The 22485-nt window shown below is 39.7% G+C and overlaps 1 protein-coding gene across 6 annotated transcripts in view; it reads right to left on the bottom strand.

The window, feature by feature from the left end:
• LOC149228165 (autophagy protein 5-like) overlaps positions 1–22485 on the bottom strand; it is a 364837-nt gene that overhangs the window by 162255 nt on the left and 180097 nt on the right. For all 6 annotated transcript variants that reach the window (XM_089378074.1, XM_089378073.1, XM_089378072.1 and 3 more), the window contains one exon: positions 4993–5080. In XM_089378074.1, the coding sequence (XP_089234200.1) occupies positions 4993–5080 (88 nt within the window). The remainder of the gene's footprint in view (positions 1–4992; positions 5081–22485) is intronic.

Below are 22485 nucleotides of genomic sequence, written 5' to 3' on the forward strand. Positions count from 1 at the left end.
CTGTTGGATTCACCCAGTCCTGCTCCCGCGCGGTTATCTTGTAGATACAGTCTAGATCGTCATCGCTGTCGTAGTCGCGCACTGGCTCTGTGTAGCGCGATCCTTTCGCAGGGTCTAAAGGTACCACTACGTGCAGTGACTTTTTCTCAAAAATCATCTTGCGCTTCTTTAGATTTATCACTCCATTCATGTCAGTGGCCCAATCTATTCCCAATAGCGCGGGATAGGGATTGTTGTCATCAACAATCTCTATCACTTCAAAATTTGCAAGCGCGTTCGCACTTTCAATATCTACCGTTATTCCCTACAATCTTCCCATAGGTAGGATCTTTTGCTGGTTCGCCATTCGCAATTGAATAAGAGACCATTGTAGCATAGGCCTACCCATGCATTCCCATGTCTGCTTTGGCAAGACATTCGGGTCCGACCCTAGATCCAAAATCACTTGATCCATTTCATATTCCCCGATCTGCGTGGTCAATCTCATCTCTCTTCCTGTTCGCGTTGTGTGCTTCCTGAGCTTCCGGACTACACGCAGTTCTCTTGGCGCGGTCCCAACACATCTAGTGATGAGTTCTTGCAGCCCCTTCACAGCCTTGCTGTCATGCAGCAGCTTCATGCATGTCTCCAAAAAGGTAGTGAGCATTGATGGGTCCATTTCTGGTTCCAATTTGTCTTTACTACCTGAAGTGGAGGCCTCCACGAAGCTCTTCTTAGCTTCCATGAATGTCTCCTTAGCGCACTCCAAATCAAATTCTGGTTCCTTTGTTAGAGCCTTGCGAACCCAGGCACTCTCTTCGGGCTGCTTGCCTTTGTCATCTCCTGTCGTGATACCACTTCAGAGCACAATATTTACATTCGGGTCTTCCTCGCACGGCTCAGACCTCATCATTTGCAAGTTTTGAGTCGGGGGAGGTTGGAATGCTCCTTTATTGCGCAACCTCGCTATCAGCGTGGGACAGTCCTCTGTCTCATGATCAAACTAGGTACAATATAAGCATGATGGTCTCGTCGGATTTGTACAATCGTGGGCATAATGCCCCGATCCCCTGCCACTGTAGCATATCAATTGTCCACGACCTCTTCCTGGTCCCATTCCACCTCAACCTTGTTCGCGCCCCTGAAATCCAGTGCGCGCCATCCCAGCATTTTGATCGAGGGCCCATGTTTCGGTCTGAACTCTATAGGTAGGGGTCCGAACCATCATCAATTCATAACTTCTACAAGTGTGCTCATCGTGGCCTACTGACCTGCAGAAGTTACAGAATAACTGTTGGGAAGTCTGCATATACTTTTGTAATAGATGGCAGTTATCTGTAGCATGCTTTCCTCCTATCTGACAAATCGCGCACCATAATGCAGGCACCGCGCTCGGTCCTGCTTGTGCCTCCGGTCTCAATGGCATTGGTCCTCCTCCCGCCAGGTAGTTTGCGAATACTGGACAATGGTCCTTGTCATGTCCCTAGCCTTTGCACTTTACGCACCATACCTCCTCACGCGCTTCTGGGTGAGTTGTCTTATCTTGTTTCAAACTCTGCATCTCAAGGCACAAGTTTTTCAACTGCGCGTGGATCTGTTGAACTCCCAGGTTAGGATCTTGTATCGGGGTCTCGTGTAGTCTCATTGCGATCTCCAAGGCCTCGACCTGAGTGGATAGCTTCTATTGTGACAGCGCGTTCCTTAGATGCGGCGTTAGCGATGCTACAAACCATGCACGGTGTTGCCCATCCATCAAGGTCATGTTGGCTTCACGAATCATACACTTTAGTCTCTGATCTAGCTCCCAGGGGGTCTCGCCTGGAAGCATCGCAATTTCCTTAAATCCAATAATCGACTGTCTCTAATTTTGGCCTACTAAATTCCCTATTTAGCGCAACTTGGATATCTGCGATCCCTGTGTTCGAATTATCATTGGAGTGCTTAATATACCACGTCAGTGCGCGCCTGTAGAGCGCTGACCAGCATTGCTTTCTTTATATTGTCATCTGGACTCCCTGCGCTTCCCATACAACCTTTACCACGAACCAAAACTGGTCCGGATCTTCGTTCCCTACTCCTTTGAACACCGGCAACTTTATCGCACTTGCCATATTGAACTGTGGTGGTGGCGGAGGTGGTGTGGGCGAAGATGAGGGTGAAGATGGTGAAACTGGTGGTGGTGTAGGTGGGGGTGGTATGCGCGGAATTCGCTGCTTTATCAAACTGATCGCACTTCTTGGTGAGACCTTCGCGAGCTCTTCCTCGCTTTCTCGCGGAGGTGAAATCAAAGGGCTAGTTTCTAGTTTTGCACTACCTTCGTTTCTGTAGATCCTCCCACTTCACGTAGCCCCAAACATCAATTTATTCGCATAACCCGCTTTTCACACAGTAGCATTTTAATCCAAGTGTTCAAAGATTTAACGTACTTAACTCGCAATTCTTTGAGGAAGCGTTGTTTCTCCTCGCTATAGCTGACTGAAGTATCTACCGCGAACTCGATGATAAACCCTCCTATAATTCGATTGAGCCAATGGGCCACAGCGCGCTCAATCTTATCTTCTGATGCTTCCAGTCTATGCACCAACTCTAGAATCCACACAATAGGTTTGTCGAGCTTACACCTTCCTTGATTGTCTGCTAGCTTCACAATCCACTCGTACAACTCAGAGGGGAAGGATGCAAAGAAAATTTCATGGATTTCCGTATATAAGTAGCAATCTAACCACTCTTCCTTTGATAATCGTGGATTCTTGTTTTCCTACACCGCAAACTCGTGAATCTTTTTGTCCAACCACTCTTCAATTCCTTTCTTTGTCGAATTCCAATGATACGACATCAGACATCTCTATGCAAATCCTGGTCCTGGAAACAGAACCATTTGTTAGCTTATTGGGGCCTAACCCAGGTTCAGAGTTAATTTAGCCAAACAAATCCCGGTACCGCTAGCCTTTTCGGCAACAGTCCGCAGAGCGCGGACTGTTGTCTCACCCGAAGTAGTATGGGAGGGTGCTAGAACCAGGTTTCCGCACCCTGGAAATGTATGATGAGTTCAAGTGGTCCGTAGTTTGAACTTGCGCGCAGGTTGCTTCGCGCACTCAGGGGCTGAGCGTCGCGCTCTGCGTTATTACCCAAGATCTTACTGGTATTCCAATGTTAGTTGATTATTTTAGCCTACTTGCATGCTTTGAATTATACTTAACAACATAAACCATTCATACAGGTGCGCGCAGTAAATAAACTATATATTTGCAAATTATATGAATCATTTATTAACTTGAGAACAGATACACAAAATGATAACAAACTTCTCTTTATTAATTCCTTCCTCGGTTACAGACTAGACTCCGCCCTGGGGCCTGCGCACTCAACTGCAGGGGTCCGCGCACTCAACTGCGGACTACTAGGCCTCTACGCACTCTGCTGCAAAGCCTTCTCCTACTCTACGACCTAAAGACACACTTCACTTAGTTACTTAGAATCTTCTCTCTCTACCTTCTTGCTCTATCTACTTAGAGCTTCGCTCTATTTATACAATCCCATGGTTCGCGGACCATGGGTAGGTCTATTCAGCCGACATTACATTACAAAACTAGGGTGGACAACCCTGTGACTCTATCATACTTTCGCGCTCCATGCCCGCAATTCGTGGAGCTTTACAACAAGATTGGGTCAAAACTTGGGCTTTGAGCCCCAAAACATGCCTTGGGGGGGATTCCATGCCCAACACTAACTCTTTTTCAGAGTTTAAGCTTTAAAAATCAGCATCACAAATTCAAACACTAACAGATCCACGGGACAAATTTCAATCAGAGAGTTGTGTGAAATGTCCATGCTACAAAAGGAGCTCAGAGGCCTTATATTAATCTTTGTAAAAAAATCCTTTCATGTTTTGTAGGCCACTATAAATCCATGAATTCTTTCATGGTTCTTGATGAATGAATTTTGGTGCCTTATCCTACTTAGTTCTTAACTTCTTGTAGATCAAATCACTGCATCCATTCCTCAAAATTAACATGACTGTTGATCCAGCTTCGGTCTCATTCATTAACAAATCTTATCCCAGTAAGCATCTTTTCATTTCTTTTATCCAATTTTAATGCATCTCAATTAGTATGAATAAAATAACCTGGCTGTGCAAGTTCTTAAAATAATATTTACTATCGTGTCTTACAATGGATTCTAGCTTACACCTTCAGCCTTGATTATGGATATGGTTTCAGACATGGGATTACTTTAGAATCTTGCTCATTGATTTTTCATCTATTACTTCTATAATTATAAGTTTTCCAGCTTGTAGTCTTCTGTCTGTACAAATTTGTAATGTAATTCGATCCCACCATATATTTCACAATATAGATTTTTTTTTAGAAATGCCTCTTATATGATCTCTTTGACTAAGCTGCCATGCTACAAGGGATATATCTATGCTGTCAAAGTCACCCAGGACTTGCACCTGGTCTCATGTAGACCCACTTAGGGGTCTTGAACCCAGGTCTCCATATTAATACAAGCCCAATCACCTCACTGCTTGCCGCTAGACCACATTTGTGGGCATTATATTATAGAATTTAAAGAAGTATTTCCTTCAACGTTTTCACTGTTGTCTTGGCATTGGCATTGTAATGATTTCCAAGTTATATAAATTAATCATTTCCACCTGTATAACAGTTATGTATGGAATCACACTTTAAATCCTGGGATAGATTGTGCCCATATTTAGGTAAATTTTCACTTTCATCCCTGTTGGATGATACATAGCAGATACTAGGTTTACATTCCTGTAACATGGTGTCTTTTTTAATATCTCATTTAGCATCCTAATCATATTACCATGCCACATCACTAGAGAAAGCCCAAATAATATTCCTCTCAAATTTTTCCGTTAGCTATAGCAAAAGTTCACTGACGATAAATTTCAGAGAGATCATGCATTTCAAAGTATAAGATGTAGGTCCACATACTACAGGATTATATATAGCAGAATGCAAGTGTATGAGTGGTGTTAAAGAAAACCTTTTGCAACACATCGCCATAGCTCTATTTGATCTGGTTTTGACATGTTCATTACATTCCTTGTGCTTCCGTTCATTATGAAGGATGCCTGTAGTCACAGTTGGAAGATGAAGAATGCTGAAATTAGCATGTAAATGCTGCAGTTCTAAACATAATGCACGGCACTCAAATGAACAATATTGTGTGAAACCAAATGATAGTGTTGTGTCACAATGCAAAAGAATGTAAGCAGAATGTGCAATCTACAATGATGGATTAAGATCAAAAACACACTAGTCTAAACAACTATGGGCTTGCATTTTGCTCACAATTTTCAAAATGTAATATTGTTGCAGACTGACGTCTTCAATGAAAAGTTTTCCTGCAAGAATGGATGCAGTTTTCCCCAATATTCTGTGATCTTCATGCAGGCTACAGATTAAAAGAAACCTATGGTACTAGCCTTTATATTTAGTTTTAAACATTTATTCTGGACACGGCATTTGAAAAACTCTATCATGTATCCACAATTCAAAGCTAATCATGCTCAATGGTCCAAGGATATGTCGTTTCTTAGAATATTAGACTTCCAGCAACATCATCAAGTTTTTCATTTCTGTAATTATACCAACGATGAAAACCAAATAACAGCAAATCAATATAGTCTAAGAACATATGAGAAGGAATGATCCCTGCTATTAATTTGCACAAGGTTATTACATTCTAACAAGCAAAGATGTGAGACTCACTCAGCAAAAAATCTGGCCAGCATTCGACTCAACTAAACGCAGCAAAACTCAGTTCAAGACAAAACTAAGCAAATAGAAAAAAACTCAAAATAAAGGAAAATTATAAAAAAATAATAACCACATTTCCAATCCATAAATCCTATAAAACAACAGTTTATCCACGAATTCATGTCATCAAATACAATATGCAAAATTTGACAGGTTTTTGGCAAATTTCCCAAGTTTTTGCCAAGATAAATAATTTTTAGCTAGAGTTCCCATGAGTTTTGGAATGATGGCAAGTTTCAATGAAAGGACTCATTTTGGGAATGGCTCAGCCAAACTCATCAAGATGTGTGATTTTCAGAAAAATAAAACTCACAACTATTAGTACAGAAGTTAAACAAAATCTTGTGGCACGTGATTTCTTGACTGAACCCTATAGCTGTTAATCAAGGTTGTCATTGATGTCAATATGGCATTGGCCAAGATGGTAAATATTCTTGAGATGCCTGGTTGCAGATGATGATGTCATAACTCTTATTTGATAAAGATGCCATTAATGAAGATGGCAAGCTATTAATGATGTCATTATGATGTCAAGCCACTAAGAAGAAGTCTTGTCCCATATGCCTACTGTTCATAATGTCCTTGAACTAACCATGAAGACACCATAACCTCTTGTATCCTTACTCTTGATGAAGAAGCCCTAGAAATCATGATGATGTCCTTACTCTTGATGAAGGAGTCCTTCTCATTGATGCTTGTAGTGACTCTTGATGAAGAAGCTCTCCTTGTGATGATCTAGCCCTTGCTCTAACAAATTGATGAATGTTGCATATGGTTAATGACATATTGCTGCACACATGATGACATATATGGTGACGTTACATTTGATGACATGGACAATGAAGGAATTGGAGATCACTTGATGAATGCATGATGACATGGATGACTCACATACACTATGGTGAAGAACTTAGAAGCCCTAATGACCTCTTGCTGTCCTAATCACCCTCTGCACTAAATATTTCAAAGAGCAGTCACAAAGAAAATTATTTTTTGACACCTTGGAGGCATCTTTCCACAGTGAGACCTATACCATCTTATAGAGTATATTTTTATCTTTCTAATGAGCCCTTACTCGCCCTCAAACTCCCGGTGGTTGAGGAGATAATGAATTTTTAAGTTAGAAAATTTTATTTGGCAGCCTAGCCGACCTAAAAAAAACCAGTAATTCAAGTCGGCCTGCTCCCAGAAGACGTGTCCCTTCATGTCTAGATGAAATCACTATAAATATAAGTCAAAACATTTCATTTCAGATCAAAAAAAAATTCGGTGATTATTTCAGAAACAAGACACAGAACAGCAAGGAAAGTTCACATCTCGTGAACCAAGGCCGAGGAGGATTTTTAATCACAGTTTGGGCATTTAAGATATCTCCTATAAATTCGGATCTGCACCTGTGAGTATTGTGTGTGGACAGCATTGCTAAGGGACAGATTTATGACAGTCCTGAGGAAGTAAAGGCTCGGATCTGTTGAAGAATTTACCTCAGATCTCTATATATGCTACATACACTTCGGACCTGTGGAGACATTTCAGAACTGTGACAGAAATTTCATTTTGGACTTACGAACCTGTTTAACATTTCTATTGAAATATTGCAGACTTGTTGTAACAGTAGTTCTTCTCTTCGGATTCCTTGAGGGCAGTGAAAATCATAGTGACCTTTGATTGGACCGTGGATCTATCAAGGCTAACATATCTATCACAAAGGTAGTTTGAAGAATATCTCTTAGGCTTGTGGTTGTCATCAGAATAGTGGAAATCATTTTTCAAGATCTGTGGTGAAGAAATCACATTCAGATCTCTGTTGAAGGCTTGTGGACTTGTGGTGACATATCCTATTGTGCAGATCTCTGGTAGCATATCCTTTGGACCTGTGAGGAGTGATTACACTTCAAAACTTTGAAATAGTATTGGCAATCTATTGCAGACTTTGGAAGCACAAGTACTGATAGTATATTACAGATCTTAGAGGCACAATATTGGTTGTATATTGAAAGACAATTGAAGGAAGCGCTAAGAGACCACTTGAAGCATCATTTGAGGAAAAACTTCTAAAGCTACCTTGAGCAGATTTTTGGGCTTATTCACTTGGACTAGACATTGAAGAAATATTGAAGAACCCTTGAAGTCATTGTGAAGTTGTGCTTGTTTTGGCAACAAAGATCTTGAAGTCAGGATCCTAGAGCAGATAACTTTGGATCAATTTGTGTAGCAGTGGAAGGCTAATTGCAACAGCATATTGAAGATCAGTTGAAGATTCTTTTGAAATTGAGAATTGGGTATGGAGACTATCAAGAAGGAGCAGCATGATTGAAGCATTGATGTAGTACCTTAAGAAGTTTTGTTTGGGTAATATGAAGAGCAGTGTTGACACCTTCTAAGAAGACAAGGTTGTCATTGATGAAGTGATTTGGAGAAGGCATTGCTGAAGATTGACAGGACTCGGTGAAGACGATTTTGGGAGCCGTGAGTTACTACCAAACATATCTTGACGAAGTATTGTAGTGGGTTGGAGCCTCGAAAAGACAAGGTTGGTGCCTTGGAGGATAGGGTTGGAGCACAATATTGGTTGTATATTGAAAGACAATTGAAGGAAGCGCTAAGAGACCACTTGAAGCATCATTTGAGGAAAAACTTCTAAAGCTACCTTGAGCAGATTTTTGGGCTTATTCACTTGGACCAGACATTGAAGAAATATTGAAGAACCCTTGAAGTCATTGTGAAGTTGTGCTTGTTTTGGTAACAAAGATCTTGAAGTCAGGATCCTAGAGCAAATAACTTTGGATCAATTTATGTAGCAGCGGAAGGCTAATTGCAACATCATATTGAAGATCAGTTGAAGATTCTTTTGAAATTGAGAATTGGGTATGGAGACTATCAAGAAGGAGCAGCATGATTGAAGCATTGATGTAGTACCTTAAGAAGTTTTTTTTGGGTAATATGAAAAGCAGTGTTGACACCTTCTAAGAAGACAAGGTTGTCATTGATGAAGTGATTTGGAGAAGGCATTGCTGAAGATTGACAAGACTCGGTGAAGACGATTTTGGAAGCCGTGAGTTACTACCAAACATATCTTGACGATGTATTGCAGTGGGTTGGAGCCCAAGTGGTTGGAGCCTCGAAAAGACAAGGCCTTGGAGGATAGGGTTGGAGCCCTAGAGGATCGGTGTCTGAGCCTGTACCAGAGAAGGGTTGGTGCCCTAGGGGTTGGAGCCTCTAAACACAAGGTTGGGGCCTTGAGAAGATAGGGTCGGTGCCCTAGAGGTCGAAGCCTCACAAAAGTCCAAGATGGTGCTTGGCAACAGGTTGGAGCCTGGGAGATTGAAGATCGGTGTCTTCATTTGGGTTGGAGCCCTATATACATTGTACTTGATTTACTGTGAAAAAAAATTAATAAAATCATTTATTCTTATTGTTCATTTTGTGTTATAAATATAAATGATCTAACTGGTAAAAGTAATAATTGTAAAGGAATACTGATTCACCCCCGCTCTCAGTGTTTCCAACAATAGCATTATAGTTAGTGTGAGGTATCACACTACCACAAGGGGGAAGACCCGAGTTTGAGTGCTTGGAAGAGAACTGGAGTTTCCACACAATTTTTGAGAGAAACTAGGAAAACTCGGTTTGGGGAATTAGGCAAGCAAGAGGTTGGCCACTAAGTTATTTAGGAGATAAATTATCTTAAATTAGGCAAGCAAGAGGTTGGCTATTAAGTTATTTAGGAGATAAAATATCTTAAATTGTTAAAAACCTAGTTGTGTTATTAGGGTTTATGTGAGTGTTCAATTAGGTTTATTAGAGCATAAAAAAACAGAAATAACTATCAAAGGTAAGAAGACTAACTAGGATTTACTTTTTTTCTCCTTTGTGAGCAAGTTAATACTAACATGAAACAAAAGAGCTGAAAATGAAACATTGCAGCCCAACTAACACCTGTTTTCAACCTGGATGCAAACAGAAAACAGCAAGCATTAAGATTGATTACCCAGTTCCTCTAATGACCAAACAACCAGGAAGGGAGCCTAGGGTTTATTAGCCTCCCACACAGGTGAAAGCCCTTAACTAGGTTTTGAATCCAATTTAATGCTAAACTAAACTAACACTACAGCAAGCTCCCTGAGCTTGGAGGAAAAATCAATCAGCAAGCAGAAAAGGAGGGTTAGACAGTGTTGCACTTATCGCAATAATATCAGAATTATCATGATAATATCGCCAAAACCAACCTTGGCAATAATATCGGGAGTGCCTTTTGAAATTATTGCGATAATTTTGGTAATTATCACGATAATTTCGAAATTATCGCCCTGTCTCTGTAAATTTCAATCAATTCTTTGTGAATTTCGAAATTATTGCCCTATCTTCGTCAATTTCGAAATTATCACCACATCTCTGTGAATTTATTACCATTTTTTTTCTTTTAACCCTAATCTTTTAAAAGTGAGTTAGGGGATTGAGCTGTGAGGATACTCTGACTATTTCTATGAAGCAAACAAGGGGAAATCTATTTCTTTCATTTCCATGATTCATCTCATGAGATACATCCCCTAGTAGTTAATGGTAATATTAATTAAACTAGCATTTGCACCAAATGTTGCAAAGGAAACTTCTTAAGTCAGAAGTGCACACGGAAGAAGAGCATAGATGAAAAAAATAAAATGCACACTAATCCAAACACGGCTCATCGTGATAAAATGCACACAAGTCCAAACATCAATCTGTCACAAGAAACATCACCATCAATTTCAGAAATATATGCAGTCGAAATTAGCATAGAAATTTCCACAATCCATGAGCTCATTAAATCTTCCCTACCAATCACATACTTCCAATCTATCGGCTCTTATACACTCGAAATTTGTTATGATGACAAATGTCTCATGTCCTGTTGGCTTGCTGCAAAGATTTAATAAGCATTATTCCATGTGCAATCATCTTCCGAGTTTTTCCTTGGTGGTCTTATATCAGAGTCAATAGTGCAAGAATATTTAGACTATGGACAATCCCTAGAATAATACAAAACCAACTAATGTAGTTAAAAAAATTGTCTCTTTCAGCCTTCAGGGATTACCTGGCACACAATTTGTCAAAACCATAGACAATCAGTCCTGCAGAAAGAAATTAAAAGATCAATAAGATTGTGAACTATTAAATAGCAAGTTAATCTGCTAAAGCATCAACAAGTCCAAAGCATTCAGAAAAATAGATGCATGCCCTCAACTTCCCGCTAGGTTAGTTTTGTGTGGTCTCCCATCAGCTTTGGAGTAAGACCAATCATGACCCCCGTCGCTCAGATAGGATCTATCAACTTTCCCACTTGTAAGAGGCTAAGTCGAAGGATCTCCTAGCCTTCAATTGTCACATTTCTACAAAATCATAGCGAAGTTTTAATGCCTTTACTAGGATCTGAGTGGGTCCCTCTTCACAATTTTTCATTATCCAAAATAGAGATCTGTAGCTCTTTTCTAAGGGAGATTCTTAGGTATAGAATCTATAGATCAAAATCCTCGGTGCTTCTCTCTATCAAGAATCCTCTAATCTCTTCTTTCCCCCCAACCTACTCGGTTGTTCTACTTTCAAGACACTTTCGAGGAGCTCCCATCCTAGAGCTCAAGATAGACTTCATTAGATCGTCAAATAGAGCAACTCTAAGAGGGCCCAATGCCAGAGACAGACTACCTCAGCATAAAGTACCACTCTCCAAGCTCTACCAAGAAACCAGTCTTCTGTTTGCAGTTTCTTCCTCCTAGCCTTGTGTTAGCAAAGATGGGTCTCCTCAATCTAAGGCTCCTCCTAGGCTCCATCCTGGGATTACACAATCAAGCTCCATCAACCCCAGGCACTCTCCTAATGACCCTCTCAGACAATGCATCAGATCCTTCATAGTGATTGAGGGCTCACATGAGGAGACCTCTCCCCTCCCCTCTTTTCCAACCTCAGCTTCTAGTTCCATAACCACTTGACATGTTCTTATGGAGATTTCACTATATATTCATTGTTCGTCTATGTCGTTCTCTTTCTTGGAATATCTTAGCTTTTTGTAGTTTTATTATTAGATCTTTTCATGTTGCTATCAGGGTAGCTATAGCAGTTGCCTTTGCATTTGCACTACGAATGACATTGACAGTACTCTTTTAGTCCCACTGACTTAATATCTGTGATCATTCATTGGAGAATGAGAAAATTATCCATCTTATATTATCATGGCATCATAGAAATGCTGGAAAAAGGAAATAAGTAATCAGAACCCTACCATACCAGTATGCAAATAATTAGTCTTTAAAAGCTTATTTTCTTTTTGGGGGAGCCTATTATGGTGCCTAAAGATTGAATAAAGGAAAAGGGATTTGCAATTACAGTGTGCACACATGTATATCAAAGTGGGGTGCATTCTAAAGCCTCACTGAATATGTCGGTGATTGATAACTCTGTTTGTATTTCCTACTTGTATATTCACAAGACCTTTTTCAGTGCCATCTCAAGTGAGAATTGTGAGGATTGACTTGGATTCAGATTAAATAAATGCTAAAATCAATTCATATCCTACTTGTATATCCACAAGACCTTTTTCAGTGCCAGCTCAAGTCAGGATTGATTTGGGTTCAGATTAAAGAAATGCTAAAATTAAGTATCGATCGATTATCATGTGTAAGATCTGATATAAATAGAATCATGTAGTTTATTCTCTGTGAATTTCGAAATTATTTCCATCTCTGTGAACTTCGTAATTATCACCCCATCTCTATGAATTTATTACCATTTTTCTTTTAACCCTAATCTTTTAAAAGTGAGTTAGGGGATTAAGCTGTGAGGATACTCTAACTATTTCTATGAAGCAATTAAGTGGAAATCTATTGCTTTCATTTCCCATGATTCATCTCATGAGATACATCCCCTAGTAGTTAATGGTAATATTAATTTCTTAAAGTAAAAGTGGCATAAAGGAAAATGTCACTTTTACTTAAATTTTTAACATTGTCACTACTTGACTCGAGATGTTTGAGAGTGGTTCCTGTTGACCACTGGAGTGGCACCTAATGATTATATGAAGACTCCATAACCAATTATGATCCAGAGGACACTTGTACCATCAGATATCATCAGTCAACAAAGCTTTTTAACTCTGCTTCTATCTTCTCATCATCTTTCTTGTACCCAGATACCACACCCTACAAGGAATTGTAATAAGTGATACTAGTAATAATGAGTTTTTGATTCTGTAACAGACCTAGGACGTTGGGACTCGATCAACGAACGAGTACACCTTGGAGTGTTTTTTTATGTGATTAATTATCCCTTCTTTTCAAAGGCGGATAATTTTCTGGGTTTTTTCACTCACGTTTTACCCCAAAACCAAGGTGATGGTTTGAAGGTTGAGCCCCTAACACATCTTAGTGTCTAGAGTCGATGTATATTACCATACTAGATCACACAAAAAATTTCGTGGAATTTGGTTAGGTCTAGGTAGTCATTTTTAATTTTTTAGATTTTTCGCACTACGGAAATTGCTAATAAAATTGTATTTGTAATGTAATAAATGATGTCTAAAGAAGTTGTATGGGGTATGAGTAATGAAATTTGTACCTCTCACCCTCAACTTTCTACTATGACACACTTTGATGGGTTAAAAATGTGTTTTGAACCCTCAAAACCCACTTTTCCTAGGTTTAGTGGGAAATCTGACAATTAATTAAGCCAAAAATTAAATAAATGGAGAAAAATAAATATCCACACATGCTAAATGTTGTGGAAATGAGGTGGAAAATTATGGGGGAGTTAAAGTGAAGTCCCAAGGTGATGTGGACTCCTAAAATCAAGGAAAGGACATGTGCTCAAATAAAATCGAATTTCTGGCATTAAAGGAGAAAGTTGCTTACTTGGAAATTTGAATTTGTGAAGTTAATGCACATTTGGGAGGATATTTGGTGGAGATTTTTGTGGGAAATTGTCCCCACATGGGTTACCACCCATATACACTTGTCATTCTATCATAAAATTCAAATTTGGCACATAAGGGAAGAAGAAAATGATGTCCACTTGCCAGAATTTGATTTTTACACTTGGCATTGGAGCTCCATTCAACAAATTTGAATTTCTCTTTGGGATTGTCACCTCATGCCACTTGTTTAATCACTTCTACATTGGGATTGGCTCCAATGCCATTTGTCATTGTCATTCTTCATTGGGATTTGCTCCCAACTCTCTATATAATAGAGCCATGGGCTCTCATATTGTATCATGTAATAAGCTATTGGGCTTGAGGAAACTCTGCCATTTTGTACTTGCATACTTTCTTAATACAATCAAGACTTTGGGGATATCTGGTTGGTGTTATCTTGGTGTTATGAAGTGATGTCCTTTCATACTATTGCTATTGTGTTTAATTTCTTTCACATGTTGAATTAATATTAGTTTATGCTTTCCATCTTGCTTGGATTGATGTGTGCAAGTTATCTTGCACATATCATTGATTTAGAGTAGTCTTCTAGGGATAAGCTTGCCAATTTATTTTAGGAGGAATGCTTGGTTTATCTTATTCATTATATTGCTCTAATCTTGTGCAAACTAATACATGTTCAAGTGTGTGGGAAAGATCTTTTGTATTGTGTGCAGGAATCCATCTGGAAGTGGGAGAAATCTCAATTAGATCAACTCACTCCTAGAATCACAGTGATCCAAGACTCAACCATTTTTTCGCTTCAAGTTTTCAATCCAACGAAGAGCAAAAGAGAGTTTTCTTAATCTATAGCTACTTGATCATCCATTTAAAATTCAAAATACTTCTTTGATTCTATTTCTTTCAAAGTTATATCTCCTATTCAAGAGTCATTTCTAAAGCTAGGCAAGTATGGGGTTTATTCCCATTAATTGAACTAGTACTTTGTAAATTAAATTATAAGTTTAGTTTTGGTTTCTTTTTCCTAATTTTACACTGACAAATGGTATTTTTTTTGTGTTTTGCAGCCCATAGGCTTGAGCATTGGGCAGCAAGGAGCTTAAAGAGAAGCTTTGGAAAACTATTCACTCGTGTATACACAGGACCCCCTCATGCTATCCAAAGATTAATTTCTGGGGAGGCCATAAGCACTTGAGAGAGAGTCGCAAACTCATCGAGGTTGTGGGCCTTTTGAGCCTTGTGAATCTCTTTTGAAGAGTTTTTTCCATCTTCAAGTTTGTTGTTATATTTTTTGGGGAGAGAGTCTAGCTTTGTTAGAGTCTCATATTTGTAAAGATCTCTCTCGTATTGTGGGCTGCCCTCTTAGAGGCATTTTTACCCAGTTTAAGCGCTAATAAAATATTAAAAAAATTGTTGGAGGGAGCTTGGGATTTTTCCCATGGCATCCCCCTTCCTCATTTAGAGGAGGGATTCTTGTGGGTGGCCTAATCTTGCTTTTAGTTTTTTCTTAGCTTTCTAGCTTTTAAATTTCATATTGTGCATGCTTAAAATCAATACATTTCACTCCACATGAAAATTTTTACTAATCTTATATTTAAATTCCCACATGCATACGCTCTCAATTTTTGCAAACTATTTCTCTTTGAAGCATTTGTTTAATTTGGGGAAATAACACAATTTTCACTTCATCTAGGCATAGGCATTTTAATATAGGAAGGCCCCAAGCCACATTAAAACTTACCTCCAACTTAAGTTGGTTGAATATACTTTTCGGGACCCTCTACCTCTATTGACTCTTCATTGTGAGATCCAAACAATTGGGTGAGGATGAGGTCTAAGAACTAGAGTTCAATTGTAACTTTGCCTTAGCACTAATTAATAAAATAAACCAAGAACTCATTCCATCATATTTGCTTTGTTTGCAAAGTTCTTAAGTTTCTTACTATCTTGATGGTTTAAAATCTCACATGCAAATCTTATTTCAGGAGGCACTTTGGATGCAAGCATTGTAATCCTTTTTAATTTTGCAAATAGTTTAATTTTTCTTGTACTTGGAAATTGACTCATGTTGTGGTTTAATTATTGTCATAAATGGTTGACTTCATTTCAAGTACTATTATTTTGGGTTGCAAACCTAATTGCATGTTGTCATTTTGGTCTAACATTTGAGTTATTTTTGTATCCTTTTGAGCAAGATAGTTTCCATGCTTTGATTTGTGGACTTATTCATCTTGAAAGCATTTATAATTTCTTGTGCTAACAATTTATTGTTTCACTTTTCAGGATTCTTTTGATTTTCCATTTGAAAGCATTTCACTTCATTATAAGCAAATACAATTTCATTTCTTAAAGAGCAATACTTTGAAAGCACAGGTTGTTTATGTATTTCATGCTTATCTTGTGTATTTATGGTTATTGCTCATATCAGTTTTGCTTATAAATCTTAAAGAAATAATCTATTTAACTCTGACAATTCTCCTAGAAACTCACATCTTTTTAACTTAACTGTTCATTAGGGACCGCCCCCCTTAGCTAACCTAGGAGATAGCTCAAAGGGAGAGAGTCGGAATTAGTTTGACAACCCCTTCTCTTAGTTTCCTGCCACCAACCACACCTTGTGGGGTTGAAGGCTTTTCTCACTGACTTGTAGGCAGGTGTAAGCAGCAGGGTCAACAAATCCCACTTAAAATACAACAAACACAACAGTTTTTAGTATTTTAGGGTTGATGGTATTGGAACATTTCTACTGGATTTTGTGATGTATGAGGGTATCAAACTTACATTTAATCTAGATCACCATGCCCTCTATGTAACTCAATGTTGGTGGCATTGACTATTGAGCTCCTCCTTCATGACCCTAGTTAAAATAGACACTTCACTGGAGCAAAATAATTGATTTGGATGCTAAGCTTTTTATATCTTATTTTAATTCTTAGAGGGTGATCTTGATGAAGAGGATCCCAATATAGGCAATGATTTTGATATTATGTAGCTATTCCTTGTAGCATGATTTTCTTTGGATTTCGGAGGCCATTTAGAGCCTCTCTATTAATATTTGGTTATATGCACACTTGCTATATACATGAGAAATTTTGCATATTTGTGTATAATAATTTGGATTCATATGGATGCACATGAATTATATGTTCTTTTCAAAATTTGAATATTTTAAGTAATCTTTGGTCAATCAATCTTTTGGTCGAGTTCAACATTGTTGAGGATGTTGTGACCATTTTTCATCGAGTAAACAAGGGGAAATCCGTTGATCTCATTGCCATGATTCATCTCATGAGATACATCTATTTTCGTCTTTTTGTATCATTCTATTATATCTTACGACTCAGGACAAATATCATATTTTAGTATCGATATCTAATGTATCACATGACATCTTATATATCATTTTTATTTTCATATTTATGTAGCAATGTGTTTGTTTGATATTGATGTTCTTTCAGAAGTTGAAAAAAGGAGAAAAAATTATTATTTTTGTATTTTTTAAGTTTCCCGATAATTCCTGATAGTTTCACCAATATTGCCAATAATTTAAATTTTGTACCCCTGGCAATAAATTGTCGATAACATAAATGTAACATTGATTAGAAACATACTATACATACTTGTGAAATCACTTAAGCAAAATAGGAAATACTATCTCAAAACATATAAAGCAAAAAATACAAGAAAAGATACATACAACTAAAGATAAACAAAAAAATGCAAGTATATATGACTCAAGTGCCCTTGGTTGAGAAGGTTATAGCCTCACACACAAGTTGTGAAGAAGCTCCCTTTAGGGAGAATTTGGGAGATGGATCCCTTTAAGGAGATTTAAGGAAGATTGAGGCCTATAACCAAGTCCATTCATCATTGTAGATCGTACCATTCACTCATTAGTCATTATTCTTATTCATTATTTTATATATTTTGTCCAATATAGACTTTTGTTAATTATCCTCCTTATGTTGGATCTTTCTTTAGTAAACGAATTTTCCTCACTTCAATGGTATCAGAGCCGAGTCTAATATGGTCCTTGGCCACACCCTTATAAGACCCTATATGATCTGGCTTTTCAACACACTCAATTTTTCAAGACTTCTTTGAATTACCAAGTCCTTGATCACCATTGGCCCTTCGCCATTGATAGTTCATATATATATATGTGTGTGTGTGTGTGTTCACTACATGTTCAAAGCAAACCAAAAATTAAATAGTAGTATTAAGAAAAAGAAAGAGAGTGAGTATTATCAAGAAGCATAATTGTGAAAATTCCTGAATCTAACACATCAGAAATCCCTACTACAATATCTAGTTTACTATCTCCTAGTTGTTCTTTACATTAACAAGTTATTTAATAACATAAACATCAAAGTAAACACAAATGCAACCTTCACAAATATACATATCAACAACTGAAATAAACTGAGACAATAACACAAGGGACACTGTTATTTTTTAACAATTGTCCCCGGAAAAACCCAATTCGGGAAAACCGGTGAATCATATAGAGGGTTTTATTATTAAGCAAATTTTTTAATACAACTAGGGTGCCAAAAATGGCTCACCCTTTAGAGAATATTCTCGGCGGTAGTACCTCTCTCCGGAGAGATATTCCGGCAAATCAGCAACCAGATGGTCAACCCCACAATGACTCTGACTGTTCCTTGTGCTGGACAGTGAAAGCTGCTCCAAGCACTCGTCTAGCATTGCGTCACCCTCTCTGGAACTGCATCACCCTCTCTCGGTTGATCTGCTCTCAGTCTGCCCCACAAAACCTTCTCAGTGCAACCTCTTCAGCCCAGTGTCAGCCTCTACAGCCCTCTGTGTTATCTGCGTCAACCTCTATAGCCCTTTGTGTTGTCTACATCAGCCTCTACGGCTTTTGCGTCAGCCTCTGCGTCCTCTGCGTCCGCCTCTACTTCTTTTGTGTCCTCTACACTGGCCTCCTTAGCCTCCGCGTCAGCTCTCCTAAGCTCTGCGCTGCCTCTTCCAGTACTTTGTTGCCTCTCTGATACGTATTCTTCAGCCTTGGATCGAAATCCCTTGCTAAACTACCCCTCACTGCAACTAATCTCTAACTTGATTTCCTCAGCAAACCCAGCCCTAGAAAATCAAATTCTTGATCTCTCTTGGTGTGTCTCCAATTGACCCTCAAGCCTCCTCTTATACTTTGCATGTTGACAATTCGACGACCGAGATTAAGTTCATAATCAATAGCTAAGATTAGAACTGGTTTGATCCTCGTCACATAGAACTTTCTCACCCATTTTATATTAATACACATTAATATTTTTATTTTCCAAAGTTTAGACTTAGGAACCCATTAAAAATATTAATTATTTTAATATCTCTTCATCCGAGTGGAATCTCTCCAAACGATTTCTGGGTCTTGGAGATCTCACGTGCCTTAGCCTCTCCACCAAATTTCATGGCTAGAGCACATCCGATGCTACCAAAAATCAACACTCCCTCTTAGCGAGGAATGTGCTCTAACAATGCCTCACCATTGAAGCATCACACTGATCTTCCGCATTGGTCCTCTGTGTTGGTGCTTGGCCTACTGCCCCACATCCACTGCACTGTTGCTTCCTGTACCACTTCTCATGACACTGCCACTGCCACTGCTACATCTGTATTGCAACTCCCTCTCAACACGTTGCATCATGCTGCCCATAGCATTGCCACTGCTAACAGTTGCACTGCAACTTAGTTACCGAGAAGTAACTGACTTCACCCAATCACTGACATCTTGGTCAGTCTGGAAGCCTCGTGATGCTGAAGCCACCTCTGTTGCTATCATGTGCTCCCTCTGCTGCAAACACCTTTGTGCTTCTTGCACTGTTGCAATCTCTGTTGCACTACTACAAACTTCTGCACTCTAGCACTGCCTTGTTGCTCCATCACACCTTGCTCCACCCGACATCTGTCATCATGCTACTATCGTTAAGGGCTCCCATAGTCGAATGTGATCCAAGAGTTTGGGCACCTCAAGGATCCTACCCTTGCATGTAGTCCTCCTGACTACAACTTGATGTCTCCCCACCTCTTCTCTAGAGGTGCATGAGCACTCATGGCACAATCGTCATCAGTCTCAACATCCTTCTCCGCCTTTGCTGGAGCAGCCTTTGAGTCAGAAGCTTCTCCCTTGCCTTTCTTCCTAGGGAACTGAGATGAATAATGTCCCCGCTCCCCACAGTTGAAGCACTTGACCTTGGAGATATCCTTCTTCTTCCTCTTCTAAACCCCCTATTGTCCCGCAAATGCTAGAGTTGCATCCTCCTCCTCCTTCTTCTTTCAAACTCCTTTCCCGCTACTCCTCGCCTTGGTCATTCTCTTGAGTTGTTCCTATCAAAGAGCTACCCACATCTCCTCCCAACTGGGGAGAGTCGCTCTACCCAAGATGCTTTGGACAAATGTCTCCCACTCTTCAGAGACTGCATTCAGGGCAATCCTGACCATGAACTTGGGATTCAGTGTAGACCCCACAAAAATAAGTTGGTCGTGAATCCCTTGCAACCTGAGAAGGAAGGGATCTATCTCCTCTCCTTTCTACATCTGATATGACCTCGGTGATTCTCTAGTAACATCTTCCGTTGCATGGTAGAGCCCTTGTATAAGGTGGTCAGCGCCTGCCACATCTCCCTTGTTGTGTTCTTCTCAGCGATATGTGGTATGACATGATCCTTGACCCTGTGTAGAATCATGCATTTTGCCTTCGCCTGGGCCTCCTCATACTTCTCATTTGCATCAAGGTCAACTGGGACAGCTACGATTCTCAAGGCATAGTCCTTGATGCGATGTTTATCCAAGATTGCCAGGATCCTGGCCTTCCAGATGACAAAATTGGAAGCCCCGTCCAATCTGTCCTGATCCCTCAATCCATTCACTGCCATCTCTGCTCCTCTTCTAGACTCCCTCTGAGTCTCGACTTCCCTCCTGGAAATCCTCCTGCCAACTGTCGAATCACTCCTCTCCAATCCTCCTTTGCTGCTGCAACTTGGATCTGGATTTCTTGGCTAGAAATCCATCGAGGTAGTGCTTCCCTCTACCTTGGTTCAGTCTCCTTAGACACTGTTTTGCACTGACAAAAACAGCGTGCCACCCACTCCTCAAATCACAATCTGCACAACTCCCTTAGCCCCGGCAACTGAAGAATTTGAGCCCTTCTGGCTCTGCGCAATCACAGTGAGAGTTGGATTAGCTCCACCTGGCCACAACATCAATCCTTCCTGGCTGAGAAAGATGACCGAGCACTGCGTAGGCCTGATCTGCCCCTTTCTACCTCTGCGCTTTCCCTTCTCCTGACTCAAAGTGTTGACGCAGGCTCTGCATGAGCCTCTGCATCACCCTCTTTGCATTGCGTCACTCCTCTTGCCTCTTCAGCTCTGAAACAGCACTGTTTCTCGAAACAACTACTTCTCTGCTGCAAATTCTCGGATTTCTTCAGCTGGTATCTTCAGTTCTCTTTGATCTCCAATCCCTCTGATACCATGTGAAAATTCTTCAATCTAACTCATCAGAAACCCCTACTGCAATATCTGGTTTACTATCTCCTACTTGTTCTTTACATTAACAAGTTATTTAATAACATAAACATCAAAGTAAACACAATTTCAGCCTTCACAAATATACAGATCAATAACTGAAATAAACTGAGACAATCACAAAAGGGACACCGTTATTTTTGGGCAATCGTCCCCGGAAAAACCCAATTCCGAAAAACCGGTGCAACATATAGAGGGTTTTATTATTAAGCAGATTTCTGAATACAACTAGGGTGCCAGAAATGATTCACCCTTCAGAGAATATCCTCGGCAGTAGTACCTCTCTCCGGAGACAGATATTCCAACAAATCAACAACCGGATGATCAACCCCACAGTGACTCTAACTGTTCCTTGTGCTGGACAGCGAAAGATGCTCCAAGCACTCCTCTGGAACTGCGTCACCCTCTCCCGGTTGATCTGCTCTCAGTCTACCCCACAAAACCTTCTAAGTGCAGCCTCTTTAGCCCAGCGTTAGCCTCTACAACCATCAGCGTTGTCTGCATCAGCCTCTGCGACTTCTGCGTCAAACTTTGCGTCCTCTACGTCTGCCTCTACGACTTTTGCGTCCTCTGCACTGGCCTCCTTAGCCTCTGCGTCAGCCCTCCAAGGCTCTACGCTGCCTCTTCTAGTACTTTGTTGCCTCTCTGATATGTATTCTTCAGCCTTGGATCGAAATCCCTTGCTGAACTGCCCCTCACTGCAACTGATCTCTAACTCGATTTCCTCTGAATTCTTGATCTCTCTTGGTGTGTCTCCAACTGACCCTCAAGCCTCCTCTTATACTTTTCCTGTTGACGATTCAACGGCCGAGATTAAGTCCCTAATCAACGGCTAAGATTAGAACTGGCTTGATCCTCGTCACTTAGAACTTTCTCACCCATTTTATATTAATACACACTAATATTTTTATTTTCCTAAGTTTAGACTTAGGAACCCATTAAAAATATTAATTATTTGAATATCTCTTCATCCGGGTGGAATCTCTCCAAACAGTTTTTGGCTCTTGGAGATCTCATGTGCCTTAGCCTCTCCACCAAATTTCATTGCCATAGCACATCCGATGCTACCAAAAATCAACAATAACAATAACATAAGAGACAAGTATATTATTCCATTGCTACAAGAGGAAAGTAACCACTGAATTAAAGTGTTGTGAGATCTTCCTATACATACACAACTTGGAAAATCCACCAAATTATATTCAAACTACTTTGGAAAACAAAACATGGGAAAAATAAATGTTGTTGGAATTGCCTATCCTAGCCGCTTTTC

The sequence above is a fragment of the Pinus tabuliformis genome, chromosome J (assembly GCF_031772625.1).
Source record: "Pinus tabuliformis cultivar Carrire ecotype Pingquan chromosome J, CPIR1, whole genome shotgun sequence".
Taxonomy (NCBI): Eukaryota; Viridiplantae; Streptophyta; class Pinopsida; order Pinales; family Pinaceae; genus Pinus; species Pinus tabuliformis.